Source organism: Ciona intestinalis, chromosome 10, assembly GCF_000224145.3.
Source record: "Ciona intestinalis chromosome 10, KH, whole genome shotgun sequence".
NCBI lineage: Eukaryota > Metazoa > Chordata > Ascidiacea > Phlebobranchia > Cionidae > Ciona > Ciona intestinalis.
In genome coordinates, this window is record NC_020175.2 from 4,211,655 (window position 1) to 4,225,994 (window position 14,340).

A 14,340-nucleotide genomic window follows, 5' to 3' on the forward strand; every position below is an offset into this window, starting at 1 on the left:
AGAAAATACAACACGGATGTCGCTGACAATCCAAATTTTTTTAGGTGAAGTGCATATACATATTCTGTTTAGTAGTTTAAATCAACTAGAGCAGTGGTTCTTAAAGGTATAACGATTTCTTTTGGTATAAATTTAAAAAAAAACACAATTTTTGCGATTTAAAAAACTTATGTTTTGCAAAGGTAAATCACCGACATATAAGATGCAGTCCATCGTAATGACAAACAAAATACCGTTGGTTCGATGGCAACTAAACTTTCTATGGTAAATTGAATATAAAGCAACTGTACCAGGTATGTTCGAGTTTTAATTCATTATATAGGATTATATAATGTTTATTAACATAATCTAATCAGTAAAATTAAGAATTAAAAACTTTGAATTTTTAAACTTTTTGCATTAAAATGTGCAAACTTGTAATTTAAAATTCATTTTCAGTAATTTCTTCATGGCTGTTTCACTAAGACGATTGCAAACAATCTTTAACCATTGTGATGAAGACAAAAAGGGATTTCTGAACCGCGAAGATTTGAAAGTAGCAATGTTAATTCTATTTGGCTATAAGCCATCTAAATATGAGATACAGCAACTACTAGATGATGGAGAGGGCAATAAAAAACTCATGAATTTCGAGACTTTTAAATCAATCATGGCGGCAAGCAAGCATGACCCTGACCATGAGATACGTGACATATTTCGCATGTTTGACACTCACTGTCGGGGCTTTCTCATTTTCGATGATGTAAAAAAAGCATTTCATGCAGTAGCTCCTCATATATCTGACGCCACAATACGTGCTTGTTGTGAGGAGATGTGTAGGGAGTCTGATGGTAGAATCAGCTATCGGGAGTTTGCTGAAGCAATGAGGCATGGCCATGTACATATGGAACACCATGAAAATTATGATCACTTTTTTAATTCAAATGTGTGTTTTAGTTAAAATGTTAACTTTTTCACAAATATGTTAAAGCATTACTTAATACTACTTTACTGCATATATTTTTTTTTATTTGTAAACAAACATTTGTATTTTATTTTTATGAAGTTGCACTTTATCGATTGGTTTTAACAGTGTGAAATGTTTATTTGCATAAAATACTTTTAAGAGTAGCAAGCTTCGCACAGAGTATCATATTCAAACTGGAAGCAATCAAAGAGACCATATAACTTCCTGGTAAAATATAGACGCTTTGGAGTGGGAACACAACAGGAAAGAATACGAAGATTAAGAAACAAACGCCGACTTTAGACAAAGTGATATATACAATCACTTATTTAAGCAGTACTGTAATTTAAAACAGTGGTGTATATATATTAGCACTTTATGGTATATGCCACTGCCAGGGAGAGAGAAAAAGGTTTCGGACAGTTCGTTCGTGGGTTTTCCCCTTTTACATTTCCCCTTGTTTGTTTACCATCGCTTGGTCGATGTCATAAAACACTAGTGAATCGTTTTTACAGTACTCTCTTGTGCTTGTGTCAGCTAGGTTTTTTTTGTCAAATTTCCACAAAAAGTTGCAGTCTGATTTCCAAAAGAGCTTTATTAGACTTATAACATGGCAGTAACACAAGTTTCATGTAAAATCACTCTTTGGCAATTTATTAACAGTATAAAAACGCTAAAACGATAGTCTTCAAAACAACTAGCTGATTTAAATTCCAGAAACGATAAAATCACTTAATTTCTTAGTGCTTGTCAGGAAATGCTTGTCTTTCTGTCATGTTTTTCCTCATTAAGTAATTTATACAGCTGACATTATTAACTTCATGCTGCATTTATACCATATGTTTGAGTCTGTATGAGATTTTGCTTTTCTGTCTTGTTCATGTTATAGTAAAATAATTACCACACAAGGCAGAGCAGTTAGTTCATAAGGTATGAACGCACACAGTTATAAAATCAGAGATGCATTGCAAAGAATTAAGTTCAAAATATTTAAATTAAATTAGATAAAAAAGATATTCAATATTTTTTCACTTTTTATTTGAAAGATATTTTTAATTATTGTTGCGCTTGCGCAAATATGGTAATTGAAGTGAATATATCAAGATCTTAAGACTTATTTAGGAATCTGTAGGTTTTAAAGTATGTGGAAATGGAAAAACAGTTTTATACCTGTTTTCATATTACTGGGTCTTGGGTTTCTTGGAGATTGTACATCAAACCAGGATCGAGTGACGAAAAGATTTACACGAACAAAAAATGGAAAACATATTGAATTATCCGTTTTTACAGTACTCTCTTGTGCTTGTGTCAGAAGAAATCGTGGGTTTGTTAAATAAGGAAAACTGTGAGCAGTACTGTGGAAGCGGGGCGCCCACAAAGGGGGTTTTAACGCCGGAGACAATTACCAAAGTAGTGACTCATAGGAGTTTCATATTTAAAACTGTTCGTTGCGCGTAATCGTCAATGAAACGCGGGTTTTGTAAACGTCGCAAACAAGTTTATCTAATTATTCAGTATTTTCCAAGCAAATGCAGTAAACAGTGAACCAAATGTTTTCGCTCCGGCGTTTATACAGGAATTAACTTCGCAATTACTTCCTGTTTTGTCTCGAAAATGTTCATTGTAAAGATTTCCATATAACTACGGGACAGGAAATAGTGGGTTTGGATTAGCTAAGCAATAAGCACCACGTAGCAAGCTGTTTCCACACAGTGCAGAGAAGTCAGTTTTTAATGTATGAATGAATACATGTATAAAATCAGAGCTGAATTTCAAAGACCAAAGCTTAAAAATGTCAAAGCTAGTTTAGATAGTAAAGCATTTCAAATTAAATTATTTAAATCTAGATTAAAAGTGTCAAAAAATATTATTATTATTGCTTTAAAGACTATTGGTTAAAATATCTCGGTATTTATAAAGTATTGTGCAGAGACTGGCATTGTATTGACTGCAGTAGGTCTCAATTATGGTAAAATGGGGAAAGAACTTTACAATTACTATCCTACTGTTGGCTCTTGGATTCCCAGTGGAGTGTAGAAAACAGGAATCAGTTACAAAAAGATTTACTCGAACAAAAGATGGGAAAAGTATTCAATTATCCATCGATAATGTTCTGCTTGCATTGGAAAAATCTGATTCATTTTTCGCAAGGAATAAGGAGTCCGCTACAGTGGATCTTGCTTTTGGAATGCAGATGATGAATGGTTTGTTACTGCAGTGTGGAATTATAACTCATACAGTTTGCATAAATTGGTTGCCATTCGATTTCCATTTGTAGGATTTGCTGCAAAATTAGCAGGAATTCGCAGTGCCAATTTACATCATAAACTGTTATCACTTCTGCACTATGCTTTTGTAATTTTTGGACCCAAATGCAAAATATAACGAACAAAGAATTACAAGAACATCAGGTTGTTCAATAAAACTGCATTTATTTCTTTTCAGGAGAACTGTTGAGACTTCTGCAACTAATTAACAATGGTTTGAATTATGAGTTTGGTAAAAACAAAACGCTTCTCACGCGAATAAAAAACCTACAGCATTCAGTCAACACCCATGTCCAAGAATCACTTAAACACATTAAAGTAATGAATAAAGAGTAAGTAACATGACCAAAATATTTGTGGAATACTGTAAATAGGTTAGCACTGCACAGTATCCCACAGATATACTATAGTTTCACTGTTACTTATTTGTTTTTTTTTCCCTTTTGTGAACTTTTTTAATCGTTGTGACCATAAACAAAAAGGAAAATAAAGTCATTAAAACAGCTTTATTGCAGGTATTATAAAATGTTTGAACCTGTTGATTCTTGAACCATGGATGCCATACCAGTTTTCACCGCAATTTACATTTGTTGATGAAGTCAATGTTGATCACTGATATGAAACCAGCAACAGGTTATTTTATTTTAGAAATACCTTTCTAAGGTTACATTTCTATAGCTTTTAAGCATCTTATTTTAAAATTTATATATATATATATATATATGTATGTATATTTTTTTCATTTTGATTCTCCATGACAAACTGAATACTCAACTAATTTAAAAAAAATTAACATTTAAATGTAAACATTTTTTAAGATTTTAATGAAGAAAGCAGTGACTACTGCATGTCCACCCTGTTTGGCTTGGAAAAACACAAGAAATGTTCAGTTGAATTATGCTGGAAAAATATGACTGTGCTTGGTCAAGACCAATATTATTCAACTCATGAAATCATATGGCTTAACCTTGGCCAAAAAGTGAGTTTAATGTATTTTCTATTTAAATAAGAGACTGTCAAACGAGATGTATATCTTTTATTATACAATTGGTTGGGATTGGTTTTTGTCTGTTACGTATTTCGTTGTACTGGATGTTCACCATATTTGGTTGCTTTTTAGTTAGAAGTTATGTTAGTTATTAGTTAAAACTTAAAAGAAGTTTGGTTGTTTGCCTTAATAGTAATTACCCACAAAGTTACATAATATGTGGTAACTGGGCATGAGGTGTATGAAACAGAACACCCCTGTTATAATTTAATGATTGATATTGTCCTGCCACGCAAAGGTAAATAAGTTTCGGTATTTTTATATATGTAATGCTTTAACTAGGGCTAGCAAGAAATGATTTTAAATTATATGGATTTTTAAATGAGGCAATGAAATAAATATATATGAATGCTTAAACTAAAAAAACTTAAGAAGGTGTTTAGACAATTTTTTCAGTGTTTTGAAATTCTATTCAGATCACCATGTTGTTTACAGTTGTTGTTTTATAGGTTGGGTGTTTAGATAAAATGAATATTCTGGCAAGAAGAGATGGTTATCGTGATGTTCATGACATCGTCAAAAGACTCTGTGCTGGCGTGGTAATTGAAATGAATGCAGAATACCAAAGTGGGATAGTTTGTCCTGGAGCTAAAGACATATTTGTTGAACAAGGTACATTAGGCATGTTTGTCCTTAACTGACAAAATGAGTTCCGAATCCTTAGCCATATAAAAAAAAATCTGTTAATAATAACTGTTTTTCCCCTCACATGGGGTTAAAAACGTTATATTAAATATTTGAATGAAATTTATTATGCACTCGTGTGGCTAGAAAAAAACAGTTGTTGTGTTGTGCTTCATACACCTTGTCCCATTTATGTTTTTGTGATTATAACATTTAACTGTAGCATATTTAAACTGTAGGTGCGCTTTGTGGTGGTATTGGTTTTGTTGATGCCCTTCATCCAAAGCACCTTCTGTCTGTACTTGATTGGCAAGACCCCGTAAGTGGTTGTTTTAAAGACGAAGAAGATTGTGAAAGCGATTTTGACTTAAAATTATATCGGATTATGGAAAATCAAAAGTAAGTCAACTATTTCTTGCATTGTTGTACTTGGCTACTTGCAATTAATTTTTTTTATGTATATATTTTACTTTTTTTTCAGGCATATTTGGAAATCAAGAAAACTTTTAGTTGATTCTTCGGTGGAAAGTAAGATTGTCATTAATTACTTAATTAAGTCGTATCTGACATATTACCTAAGTTATTATTTCATAAGCAAAATGTATTATTTAATCTAACTAATAATCTTTACACAGATATGTGCAGTACACACTTAACTGGAGTTGCAACCGGGTATCTTGCTGCTAGTCTGCGGTTATTTTATGATCCCTATTATATTAATAATAGATTAGCACTGCACAGTATCCCACAAATATTAGAACAAATTCCACCAAAATCAATACCAGTTGATACACAACTGACCATGAACATAACATTGTGCTATGGTCTGCTCTTTGCTTTTGTAATTTTAAGTTTATTGGTTATTATAAAAAAGAGGAAAGCAATTTTCAGGGGAAAAAGTATTATTATTTAAAACAGATGATGTATTTTAATAAGCAAATGTTAGTTCTATAGAATATTTTATTGTAAGATAGTTAGGATCAATGCTTTGGGACTTCAAATATGTGCATTACATTTTAACGAGTTTTATCACCAGCTATTAATTTTGTGTAAGTTATATCATCTTGTACCTGCCATACTGAGATTACTTTTTACTTTGCAATAAACATGACTTGCAATAAGCTTCGTTGTTTTACTTTAGCATAAGGGAAAAGCCTACTATAATCAATGCAAAATCTACTCATTATTAGTGTCTATCAGGTTAGTCAGAATAGGTATGTGAGAGAAACAATTAATTTGATGCTTTCAAAACAATATACATAACAAAAACAAGTTTTCCTTTATTTTTAGTGTCCGCTTTCTAATTAAATAAACCGACTTTTTTGACACATAAAATCCCTATTTTACTGTTTTATTTAAATTCAGCAGACCAGGGATAATACTTTCCCTACCAACTTAAAGAGATGAGGTTCTAAATTGGGGAAACCATATTCTATTAAAAACAGAAAATGCTAGGAGATAATAAATTGTATTTATCTAATGATAAGGTATTGTATTCATCTAAATGTAGAACCAACCTCTCAAGAAACTTTGGGTACAACAAGCTAAAGGTCCGGTCTAATGTTGCTTGTATAGTATGGTACATTCGCATGAAAAGGGAAGACATTGGTCACTTAAAAAAATAAACTAGGCATCCTGTGTGTTGGGGTAATAGGACTGTCTTAAAGTTCCCTGACAACGCGACCTCACTCATAAAGAATAGAATGAAAAGACAAAGTATGTTTATTGCAAAGTAAAAAGCAATCTCAATCTCAATATGGCATGTACAAAACAATAATCACCCATAAAGTAACATAATTGGTAACTCGTAAGCTAAGCTGGGGTGGGGTGTATGAACATCCGTGTTATAACGACTGTTGTTTTAAGCCACGCAAGGATAAAATATGTTACGTTCATTCATTCAAAACTTACAAAAAATTAATAGCTGGTGATAAAACTTGTTAAAATGTTATGCACATATTTGAAGTCCCAGTGCAAGGAATAGATTCTAACTATCTTACGATAAAATTATTTTATGGAACCTACATTAAGCTCTTAAAACAATATCTCCTTTTTTATATGACAGTACTTTTTCTTTTAAAAATTGTTCTTCTGTTTATTACAATAATAATTAAACTCAAAATTATAAAGGCAGAAAGCAGTCCATAGAATAATGTTATGTTTGTAATCGTTTGCGTATCGACTGGTATTGGGTTTTGTGGAATTTTTATTATTTGCGAACTACTGTATATTGCCAACCTATTCTTAATATAGTAAGGATCATAAAATACCCGCAGATCTAGAAGACAAGATATCCTCTTGCAACCACCAGTAAAAGTCTGCACCTGCATTTATCTGTGTACAAGGTCATAAATCAGATTAAGTAATACATTTTTCTAATGAAATAAAAACCCTGGTAAAAAGCTGATATGAATTAATTAAGTTAGTTATTACATTCTTACTTTCTATTAAAGAATCTTCCAAAAGTTTTCTTGAATTCCAAACATGCCTGAGGAAAATTCAGTGGTAAAACAAAAGCATAACAATTCATGAAATAATTGACTTACTTTTGATCTTTTAAGAAACTAAACATTTTTGGCTCAGATTTGGGTTCACATTTGACATCCACTTTATAGCAACCATTTACTGGGTCTTGCCAATCAAGTACAGATAGAAGGTGCATTGGATGAAGGGCATCAACAAAACCAATACCACCACAAACAGCACCTGTTTTAAGTTTGCATCTGTTAATCTATAATCTTAAAACATTATTTATCCGTTTCATGTAAGGTATGGTTAAAACTACGAAAAACATTAATTAATGCGTTTATTTTAGCGGTTTAGACAACTGAATTGGTCAGTCAGTGTCTTGCGCAAAGCCACACAAATCAACAAAGTCGAAGCATTAAACAAACCTGGTATCCTTTGTTTACGTTGCAAGTGCCACATAAAAAACATACAAAATATAAAGTTTAAGCGAGGGTATATGAAATTCAAGCAAGCCTAATACAACAAAATTAACAAAGCTGGTTGATATATACCTTGCTCGGTAAACAGGTCTTTTTCTAAGAGGCAAGTCATTCCACTTTGGTATTCTGCATTCATTTCAATTACCACACCAGCACAGAGTATTTTGGTGATTTCATTAACATCACGATAACCATCTCCTCTTGCAAGAATATTCATTTTATCTAAACAGCCGATCTGTGGAAGCAAAATCTGTGCTGTAAACTATATACAAGGGTTAATATGTTTCTGCCCTATTGAAGGTAAATTGGTGTAACTTGAAAAACTAGACAACCTAATTGGGATGTCAAAACTCCAGTAAAATAAGTTTGCTAGCACAGTTCATAAGTTTAATAAAGTAAGCATTTGTATTCATATCCTTTTTATTTTACATTTTTAGAGTATTTTTTCATTTTTGATTAAAGCCCTACTTTAGGAAACTAATACAGTACGCTAAGAAATCAAACTTCTTTTAAATTTGAACCATTAGTAATAACCCACACAACTTAAAGTAAAAAGTAACCAAACATAGTGAAAATCCAGCGGTAAAAAAAAACAGGTAAAAATCAAGTTCAGCAAATTGTATAAAATATATATTTTGCCTACATGGCATTGTCAGTCTCTTATTTAAATAGAAAATATGGTAAACATCTCACTTTTTGACCAAGGTTTATCCATAATATCTGATGAGTTGAATAATATCCAAACTGACCGATTTTAGTCATTGTTTTCCAGCATAATTCAACTGAACATTTCTTGTATTGGTTCAAGCCAAGCAGGGTGGACATGCAGTAGTCACTGTCTCTTTCATTAAAAACTAATAAAATTAAATGGGGGGGTTATGCTTGAAAATTAACTGATGTTAATAAATTAATATTCGTTTATTTGTAGAAAATCATATAAATAAATGTAACCTATTTATGTATGGATCAATGGCAGCCGTTATGACACAGATATTCTGTTTCATCCACCACAATCTCCTGCATTTTTGTGAACTTTTGCACTGTAAACTTGGTTGAATGCAAATAAAATAACCTGTTGCTGGTTTCATATCAGTGATAACATTGACTTCATCAACAAATGTAAATTGCGGTGAAAACTGGTATGGCATCCATGGTTCAAGGATAACAGGTTCAAAATTTTTATAATACCTGCAAAAAAGTTGTTTAATTCTGCATTGCGGTGAGTTAGTTCCTAGTAAAGTTTATTTACCGTTCATTTAATACTTTAATGTGTTTAAGTGATTCTTGGACATGGGTGTTGACTGAATGCTGTAGGTTCTTTATTCGAATGAGAAGCGTTTTGTTTTTACCAAACTCATAATTCAAACCATTGTTAATTAGTTGCAGAAGTCTTACAAGCTCCCCTGGTAAAAATTAATCATTTGAATGAATAACAAGACATATATATGGTAAAATATAATGTACATATGTATGTCAATAATTATTACTGGGGTTAAATGTAACTTATTCTTGCGTATCGAGCGATGGCAGGTAACATAACATGGGTGTTCTATTTTATACACCTCATTCCCGCTCACGAGTTACCACGTATGTAACTTAAGAGGATTATTTTTGTATATTTTAACAACCTGTAAGAGAACACTGGTATGTTGCAATTGCCGATTAGCTTCTATCCTAGGACACATGCTTTTACAATTGTAAAATTGTTAAAAATCTCAAGTTTGGTGGTAGAAGCATACATACTTTATGAGCCACAAGGAACCATACATACAGAGTGACAATGACATGACTTAGCCATGCACCAAGCTGTAATTTCACACTGCAGTAACTAACCATTCATCATCTGCATTCCAAATGCAAGATCCACTGTAGCGGACTCCTTATTTCTTGCGAAAAATGAATCAGATTTTTCCAATGCAAGCAGAACATTATCGATGGATAATTCAATATGTTTTCCATTTTTTGTTTGTGTAAATCTTTTCGTTACTCTATCCTGGTTTGATGTACAATCTCCAAGAAACCCAAGACCCAGTAATATGAAAACAGGTATAAAACTGTTTTTCCATTTCCACATACTTTAAAACCTACAGATTCCTAAATAAGTCTTAAGATCTTGATATATTCACTTCAATTACCATATTTGCGCAAGCGCAACAATAATTAAAAATATCTTTCAAATAAAAAGTGAAAAAATATTGAATATCTTTTTTATCTAATTTAATTTAAATATTTTGAACTTAATTCTTTGCAATGCATCTCTGATTTTATAACTGTGTGCGTTCATACCTTATGAACTAACTGCTCTGCCTTGTGTGGTAATTATTTTACTATAACATGAACAAGACAGAAAAGCAAAATCTCATACAGACTCAAACATATGGTATAAATGCAGCATGAAGTTAATAATGTCAGCTGTATAAATTACTTAATGAGGAAAAACATGACAGAAAGACAAGCATTTCCTGACAAGCACTAAGAAATTAAGTGATTTTATCGTTTCTGGAATTTAAATCAGCTAGCTGTTTTGAAGACTATCGTTTTAGCGTTTTTATACTGTTAATAAATTGCCAAAGAGCGATTTTACATGAAACTTGTGTTACTGCCATGTTATAAGTCTAATAAAGCTCTTTTGGAAATCAGACTGCAACTTTTTGTGGAAATTTGACAAAAAAAAACCTAGCTAAAACAAACAAAAAAATCTAGACAAAAAGTTTCTAACGAAGATACATTTTATTTGGTGAAGCCACGATACAACATCAACTATTTAATAAAGTGCAAAGGAGAGGAAATGTCATTAAAATACTGGGTTACAAAGAAAAGACAACTATGATCACGAAAGGCATTTATTTTAGTTGATTCGGTTGTTGTTATGGCAACTACAAATGTACAAAGGTTATTTTGGTGGAAAAGCACCAGCCAACTTTTAGTTAGAACTATGCTAACTAAATATGAATGAAAAAAATACAGAGCAATATAAGTGCAACAGTTACAAACTATCTGGTGTAAGTAATGCTACAGGTAAATGCAGCATTGTGGAAAAAATGTTTGTAAAGTGCAGTGATAAGAAACTCAATGTGACAGTGTTTATACATTAGTCTGTAACATGTATTACAGTATCTTCTGCAAGTCTAAATACATGACTATGTAATATGTATTATGTTAATAAATAAAGGCCAAATATTGTAATGCAGTTTTAAAGGGCACAAAAGGGTTGGATTTTAAAAACCTACCAAGCTAAAAAATCTTCAATTGATTGTTTTTTTGCTGGCATGAACATCTATGTCGCTAAAGAGCCAAAAAACTAATTTATTAAAATATATCTCGTCTCAAAAGGGTTAACCCAATATTTCAGAAAATTGCATACATTATGTTTGAAAAATACTTCTAATATTACTCATCTCTCAAATCCAGTTGATGGTATATAGTTTACACACGATGGCGGTAATGTACAGGTCACAATAATTCATTTCTTTCTTCTTTTAGTACCTCAATATCTTTATGTCTGCTGAGTGTTTTTAGAAATCTTTTTTTTGCCTTTCCAGCTGTAGGTGTGGTTGGGCTTGGTGTGTCAACTGTGGTGCTATCTGTAGTAATTTAGGGGTTGAGAAAATTATGTGCTTGGGGGAATAGAAAAAAAATTGTCGTTTTATGGGGAAGAGCATATTGCTAGAAATAAAATATTGAGTTAGAAACTTTCTGTGCCGGGTTCAATAGTAAGAAAAATCACTTTTAAAAAAATGTTTTTGTGAGGTATAGCAATATTGCAGGTAGTAAAATAAAATCGTGGGGTTAAGGATAGAGACTGTGTTTTTGGGTTATTCCAGATGTTACATGTTAATATTTTGGTTAGCATCTGGTATTGGTTTCATTATTGTCTCTTTAATTTATGTAATTACAAGTTAAACGTTTAAAAATAATTGATTTTTGAAAAAAAATTAAAGTTTAAACTTCTATGTAATGTTCTATGCTCTGTTATAAATATTACAATATTTTCCCTTATTTGTAAATCTGGAGGTTTTAGTGATTCATGTGATTTATTCATGAGCAATCCAATAATGTTTTCACATGATACACCAATGTTGTGAATATTTAAAAATAAATCTTTTACATTTTCGAGTATGATTATTAATGTATTGAAAATTCCTGGCATGCCTCATGCATTTAACTGTTATAATTGGATTATTTCTCCTTGTAGTAGGGTGGTGAAATATGGGACACCTTTTCATTCTATTTTCTCATCCCAATATGTAGTAAACAAAGAACATTCAAGAAGTTATAAAACCCTATCCTAATGACTCCTAAGACCATTTCTAATTGTTTAAACTAAAACATGATGATGATACTTGGATATTATGAGATAAAGGTGTCCCATCTTACCCCACAGTACTATATATGTGTTAAAGTGATTCAGGCAAGTTTCAGTTCACCAAACATTTATTAATGTTTGGGTAGTGGCGTCCACCTGTTAGTCAAGTCATATTCAACCATAGTAAAAAACATAACATTGTAAAAACAACCAAATATTAAATGGTTCAAAACTTCCATAAATAAATATGTATCATTATGTACTTGGATAGGGAAAAAAACAGGTCCTTAGCAAGTTTAGCTGTAGCACCCCACCCATATAGAATTTTATGTATATGTTGGTAAACAAATGTTGGGACCAAATACCCATAAACATAAGACGTAAAATCAACATAAAATAATGTTGACTTTAGAAAACAGTGTTTCCTATAAGATTAATTTGTCCATGTTGCACTAGATGCTTCAGGGTGAATTTTTCGTAATGGAAACACTGTATTTAATGTGGGTTGAATGTTAAACATGGGTGTGCAAGACAGTGAGTCACCGGCACCATGGCTTCTTACCTTTATCGGTAGATTAGGACTTCTCTGCTGTAAACACTCCGGTAAATAACTATCACTCACATAATTATGTAACAGGGATGTTATTATACAGCCATATATATTGGGTATTGGTATACTTGGTTTATTGTGTGCATAGGCGCCAAACCTGGGGTGGTACGGTAGGTAGGCCAGCTCTGGAGTTTTATACATTGCAATTATCAGTAAACTTTAGGACTAATGGGTTGGTTTGTTTTATGGAAATGGGTGTCTAACTACCCCTACCTTCCCTGCATTTTCAAGAGTTTGGCACCTATGATTGCGTGTGATATTAAAGCACCGTTTTATGATGGAACAGTTAGACGGTTTTAGTCATTTTTAGATGAACTAGACATGTTTTGCCGTTTGGGGAATTGTTAGTTAAGCGGAATGGAATAAAATGAATTGTTCGACACCGTTTGGTCAAGTAGTTTTAGTTTGAACAACTTTAGCGATAAAGCTGTTCGGTATTTGAATAAACAGCCATTTGGTGTAAGCATGAAGCAATCAGCGAAAAATCTGGGTTATAGATGTTTCGTTCACCTGTCAGAGGGACTGCGTGATTGACTCCCGGCGCACAGCCGTAAGAAAAAACTTTTTTCGTCTAAATTTACGCTATCATCAGATGTCAAAGTGGCCGCTTTATCGAAAAGCAGCTGTTTGTCTAACGGAACACGCAGTTAGATGTGTAGGGAATAACATAGATATCCTATAATCACCTACCAGAGTCAGAAAGACGGGTAAAGCTGAGTTTCTCGGGTCGATTTTTCGTAACTGTGTTCTGTCGAGCGAACAGAGGGCGCACGAGGGTGCTACTGGTTTGTACTGAAGTTGCTGCTGCGTGGCTTTTAGAGTTAACGCCGTTACTTTCTGCAAAAATATTGTATGTATAATTTAAATACAAATTACATGATAGTGTTCAGTGGTTCTAAGATATAACTTAAATAAACGACAGTGGTTTAAAAATTGTGATTTGGTCGTCCTTATACTTTTAAAAGCTTTGTGTAATGCTAGTTTACATATATACAAATAAAATCTATTATTATTTTTTCTATATAGTGTGGTCATACAGAGTGGCACAGTATGGGCTTTGGGACTTAGGCCAGAGTAGTTTTAAGTAATGTTGTAATGGTATAAAACTGCTAAATGTAATTTACCTTCACTTGGGTCTGCAGCATTCTGTGCTTGTTCAATTTGTTCCTTCTCACGGATCATGATTATGCAAGTTTCTATCATAGAGTTCATCATTGGTGCCTGGATATTAAAACAGTCAAATAATGTCTTTTTAATGCTTGCCTACATTTATATCCATTCAACCTAGTAGTCACTGATGGTTGTTGAAATCGTCAGCCATACATACAAACAAAAAATAAAAAGTACAAAAATAAGTACCTACAAAGTTACATAACAAGTGGTAACTTGTAAGCAGGCACAAGGTGTATAAAACAGAACACAACTGTCGTTGCCCCGCCATACCAGAGTAAACAAGGGTAAAAAAGTGACATTAATTCAATATATGCAAACTGTATATGTAACCTTCTGAGCAGTCCTTATTAAAAAAATCAACAGAACAGTGCACAGTGACTTTCTGAATACCAATAAAACCAGTTTATGTTTCACAAAT

General features: G+C 32.4%; 3 protein-coding genes and 1 long non-coding RNA gene across 10 annotated transcripts; 2 read left to right on the forward strand and 2 right to left on the reverse strand.

The window, feature by feature from the left end:
• Window positions 1-20: 20 nt before the first annotated feature.
• On the forward strand, window positions 21-11,745 carry LOC100180977. Of its 2 annotated transcripts, XR_003396285.1 has the most exons (4): window positions 21-106; window positions 183-293; window positions 439-1,834; window positions 11,733-11,745. It is a non-coding gene; the product is annotated as an uncharacterized LOC100180977 (long non-coding RNA). The 2 variants fall into 2 exon arrangements; XR_003396284.1 differs by lacking the exon at window positions 11,733-11,745 and having other exon boundaries at window positions 439-2,443.
• Window positions 2,886-6,006, forward strand: LOC101243346 (UPF0764 protein C16orf89 homolog). The gene is made up of 8 exons (XM_004226568.4): window positions 2,886-3,150; window positions 3,392-3,545; window positions 3,729-3,846; window positions 4,032-4,192; window positions 4,711-4,873; window positions 5,125-5,284; window positions 5,367-5,413; window positions 5,521-6,006. Exons 3-8 carry the CDS (start codon window positions 3,807-3,809, stop codon window positions 5,796-5,798), a joined length of 849 nt encoding a protein of 282 aa, XP_004226616.1. The 5' UTR covers window positions 2,886-3,150; window positions 3,392-3,545; window positions 3,729-3,806; the 3' UTR covers window positions 5,799-6,006.
• Window positions 6,590-10,063, reverse strand: LOC101243328 (UPF0764 protein C16orf89 homolog). Of its 2 annotated transcripts, XM_026836325.1 has the most exons (8): window positions 9,667-10,063; window positions 9,083-9,236; window positions 8,906-9,021; window positions 8,527-8,687; window positions 7,906-8,068; window positions 7,432-7,591; window positions 7,327-7,373; window positions 6,590-7,219 (listed from the first exon to the last, which is right to left on the reverse strand). In XM_026836325.1, exons 1-8 carry the CDS (start codon window positions 9,905-9,907, stop codon window positions 7,164-7,166), a joined length of 1,098 nt encoding a protein of 365 aa, XP_026692126.1. In that variant the 5' UTR covers window positions 9,908-10,063; the 3' UTR covers window positions 6,590-7,163. The 2 variants fall into 2 exon arrangements, with proteins under 2 accessions (XP_026692126.1, XP_018669224.1); XM_018813679.2 differs by having other exon boundaries at window positions 6,590-7,373.
• On the reverse strand, window positions 10,545-14,006 carry LOC104266141. 5 transcript variants are annotated; one of them, XM_018813693.2, is made up of 5 exons: window positions 13,874-14,006; window positions 13,440-13,586; window positions 13,260-13,380; window positions 12,702-12,725; window positions 10,545-11,417 (listed from the first exon to the last, which is right to left on the reverse strand). In XM_018813693.2, the coding sequence occupies exons 1-4, from the start codon at window positions 13,962-13,964 to the stop codon at window positions 12,704-12,706; spliced, it is 381 nt and encodes a 126-aa protein (XP_018669238.1). In that variant the 5' UTR covers window positions 13,965-14,006; the 3' UTR covers window positions 10,545-11,417; window positions 12,702-12,703. The 5 variants fall into 5 exon arrangements, with proteins under 5 accessions (XP_018669238.1, XP_018669237.1, XP_009860002.2 ...); XM_018813692.2 differs by having other exon boundaries at window positions 12,702-12,728; XM_009861700.3 differs by lacking the exon at window positions 12,702-12,725 and having other exon boundaries at window positions 13,874-14,005.
• Window positions 14,007-14,340: the final 334 nt, after the last annotated feature.

Bases quoted from the DNA above. Each gene is read 5' to 3' on its own strand.
- LOC101243328 (XM_018813679.2), bottom strand. From the start codon at position 9,907: ATGTGGAAATGGAAAAACAGTTTTATACCTGTTTTCATATTACTGGGT. The intron at 9,237-9,666 runs GTTAGTTACTGC...AATTTTTACCAG, and splicing joins TGGAATGCAGATGATGAATG to GGGAGCTTGTAAGACTTCTG. The intron at 7,592-7,905 runs GTATATATCAAC...AACTTAAAACAG, and splicing joins AGACCTGTTTACCGAGCAAG to GTGCTGTTTGTGGTGGTATT.
- LOC104266141 (XM_018813692.2), bottom strand. From the start codon at position 13,964: ATGATGAACTCTATGATAGAAACTTGCATAATCATGATCCGTGAGAAG. The intron at 13,587-13,873 runs GTAAATTACATT...ATATTTTTGCAG, and splicing joins TGCTGCAGACCCAAGTGAAG to AAAGTAACGGCGTTAACTCT. The intron at 12,729-13,259 runs GTGAACGAAACA...GAGTGTTTACAG, and splicing joins TCACGCAGTCCCTCTGACAG to CAGAGAAGTCCTAATCTACC.
- LOC101243346 (XM_004226568.4), top strand. From the start codon at position 3,807: ATGAAGTCAATGTTGATCACTGATATGAAACCAGCAACAG. The intron at 4,193-4,710 runs GTGAGTTTAATG...GTTGTTTTATAG, and splicing joins GGCTTAACCTTGGCCAAAAA to GTTGGGTGTTTAGATAAAAT. The intron at 5,285-5,366 runs GTAAGTCAACTA...CTTTTTTTTCAG, and splicing joins CGGATTATGGAAAATCAAAA to GCATATTTGGAAATCAAGAA.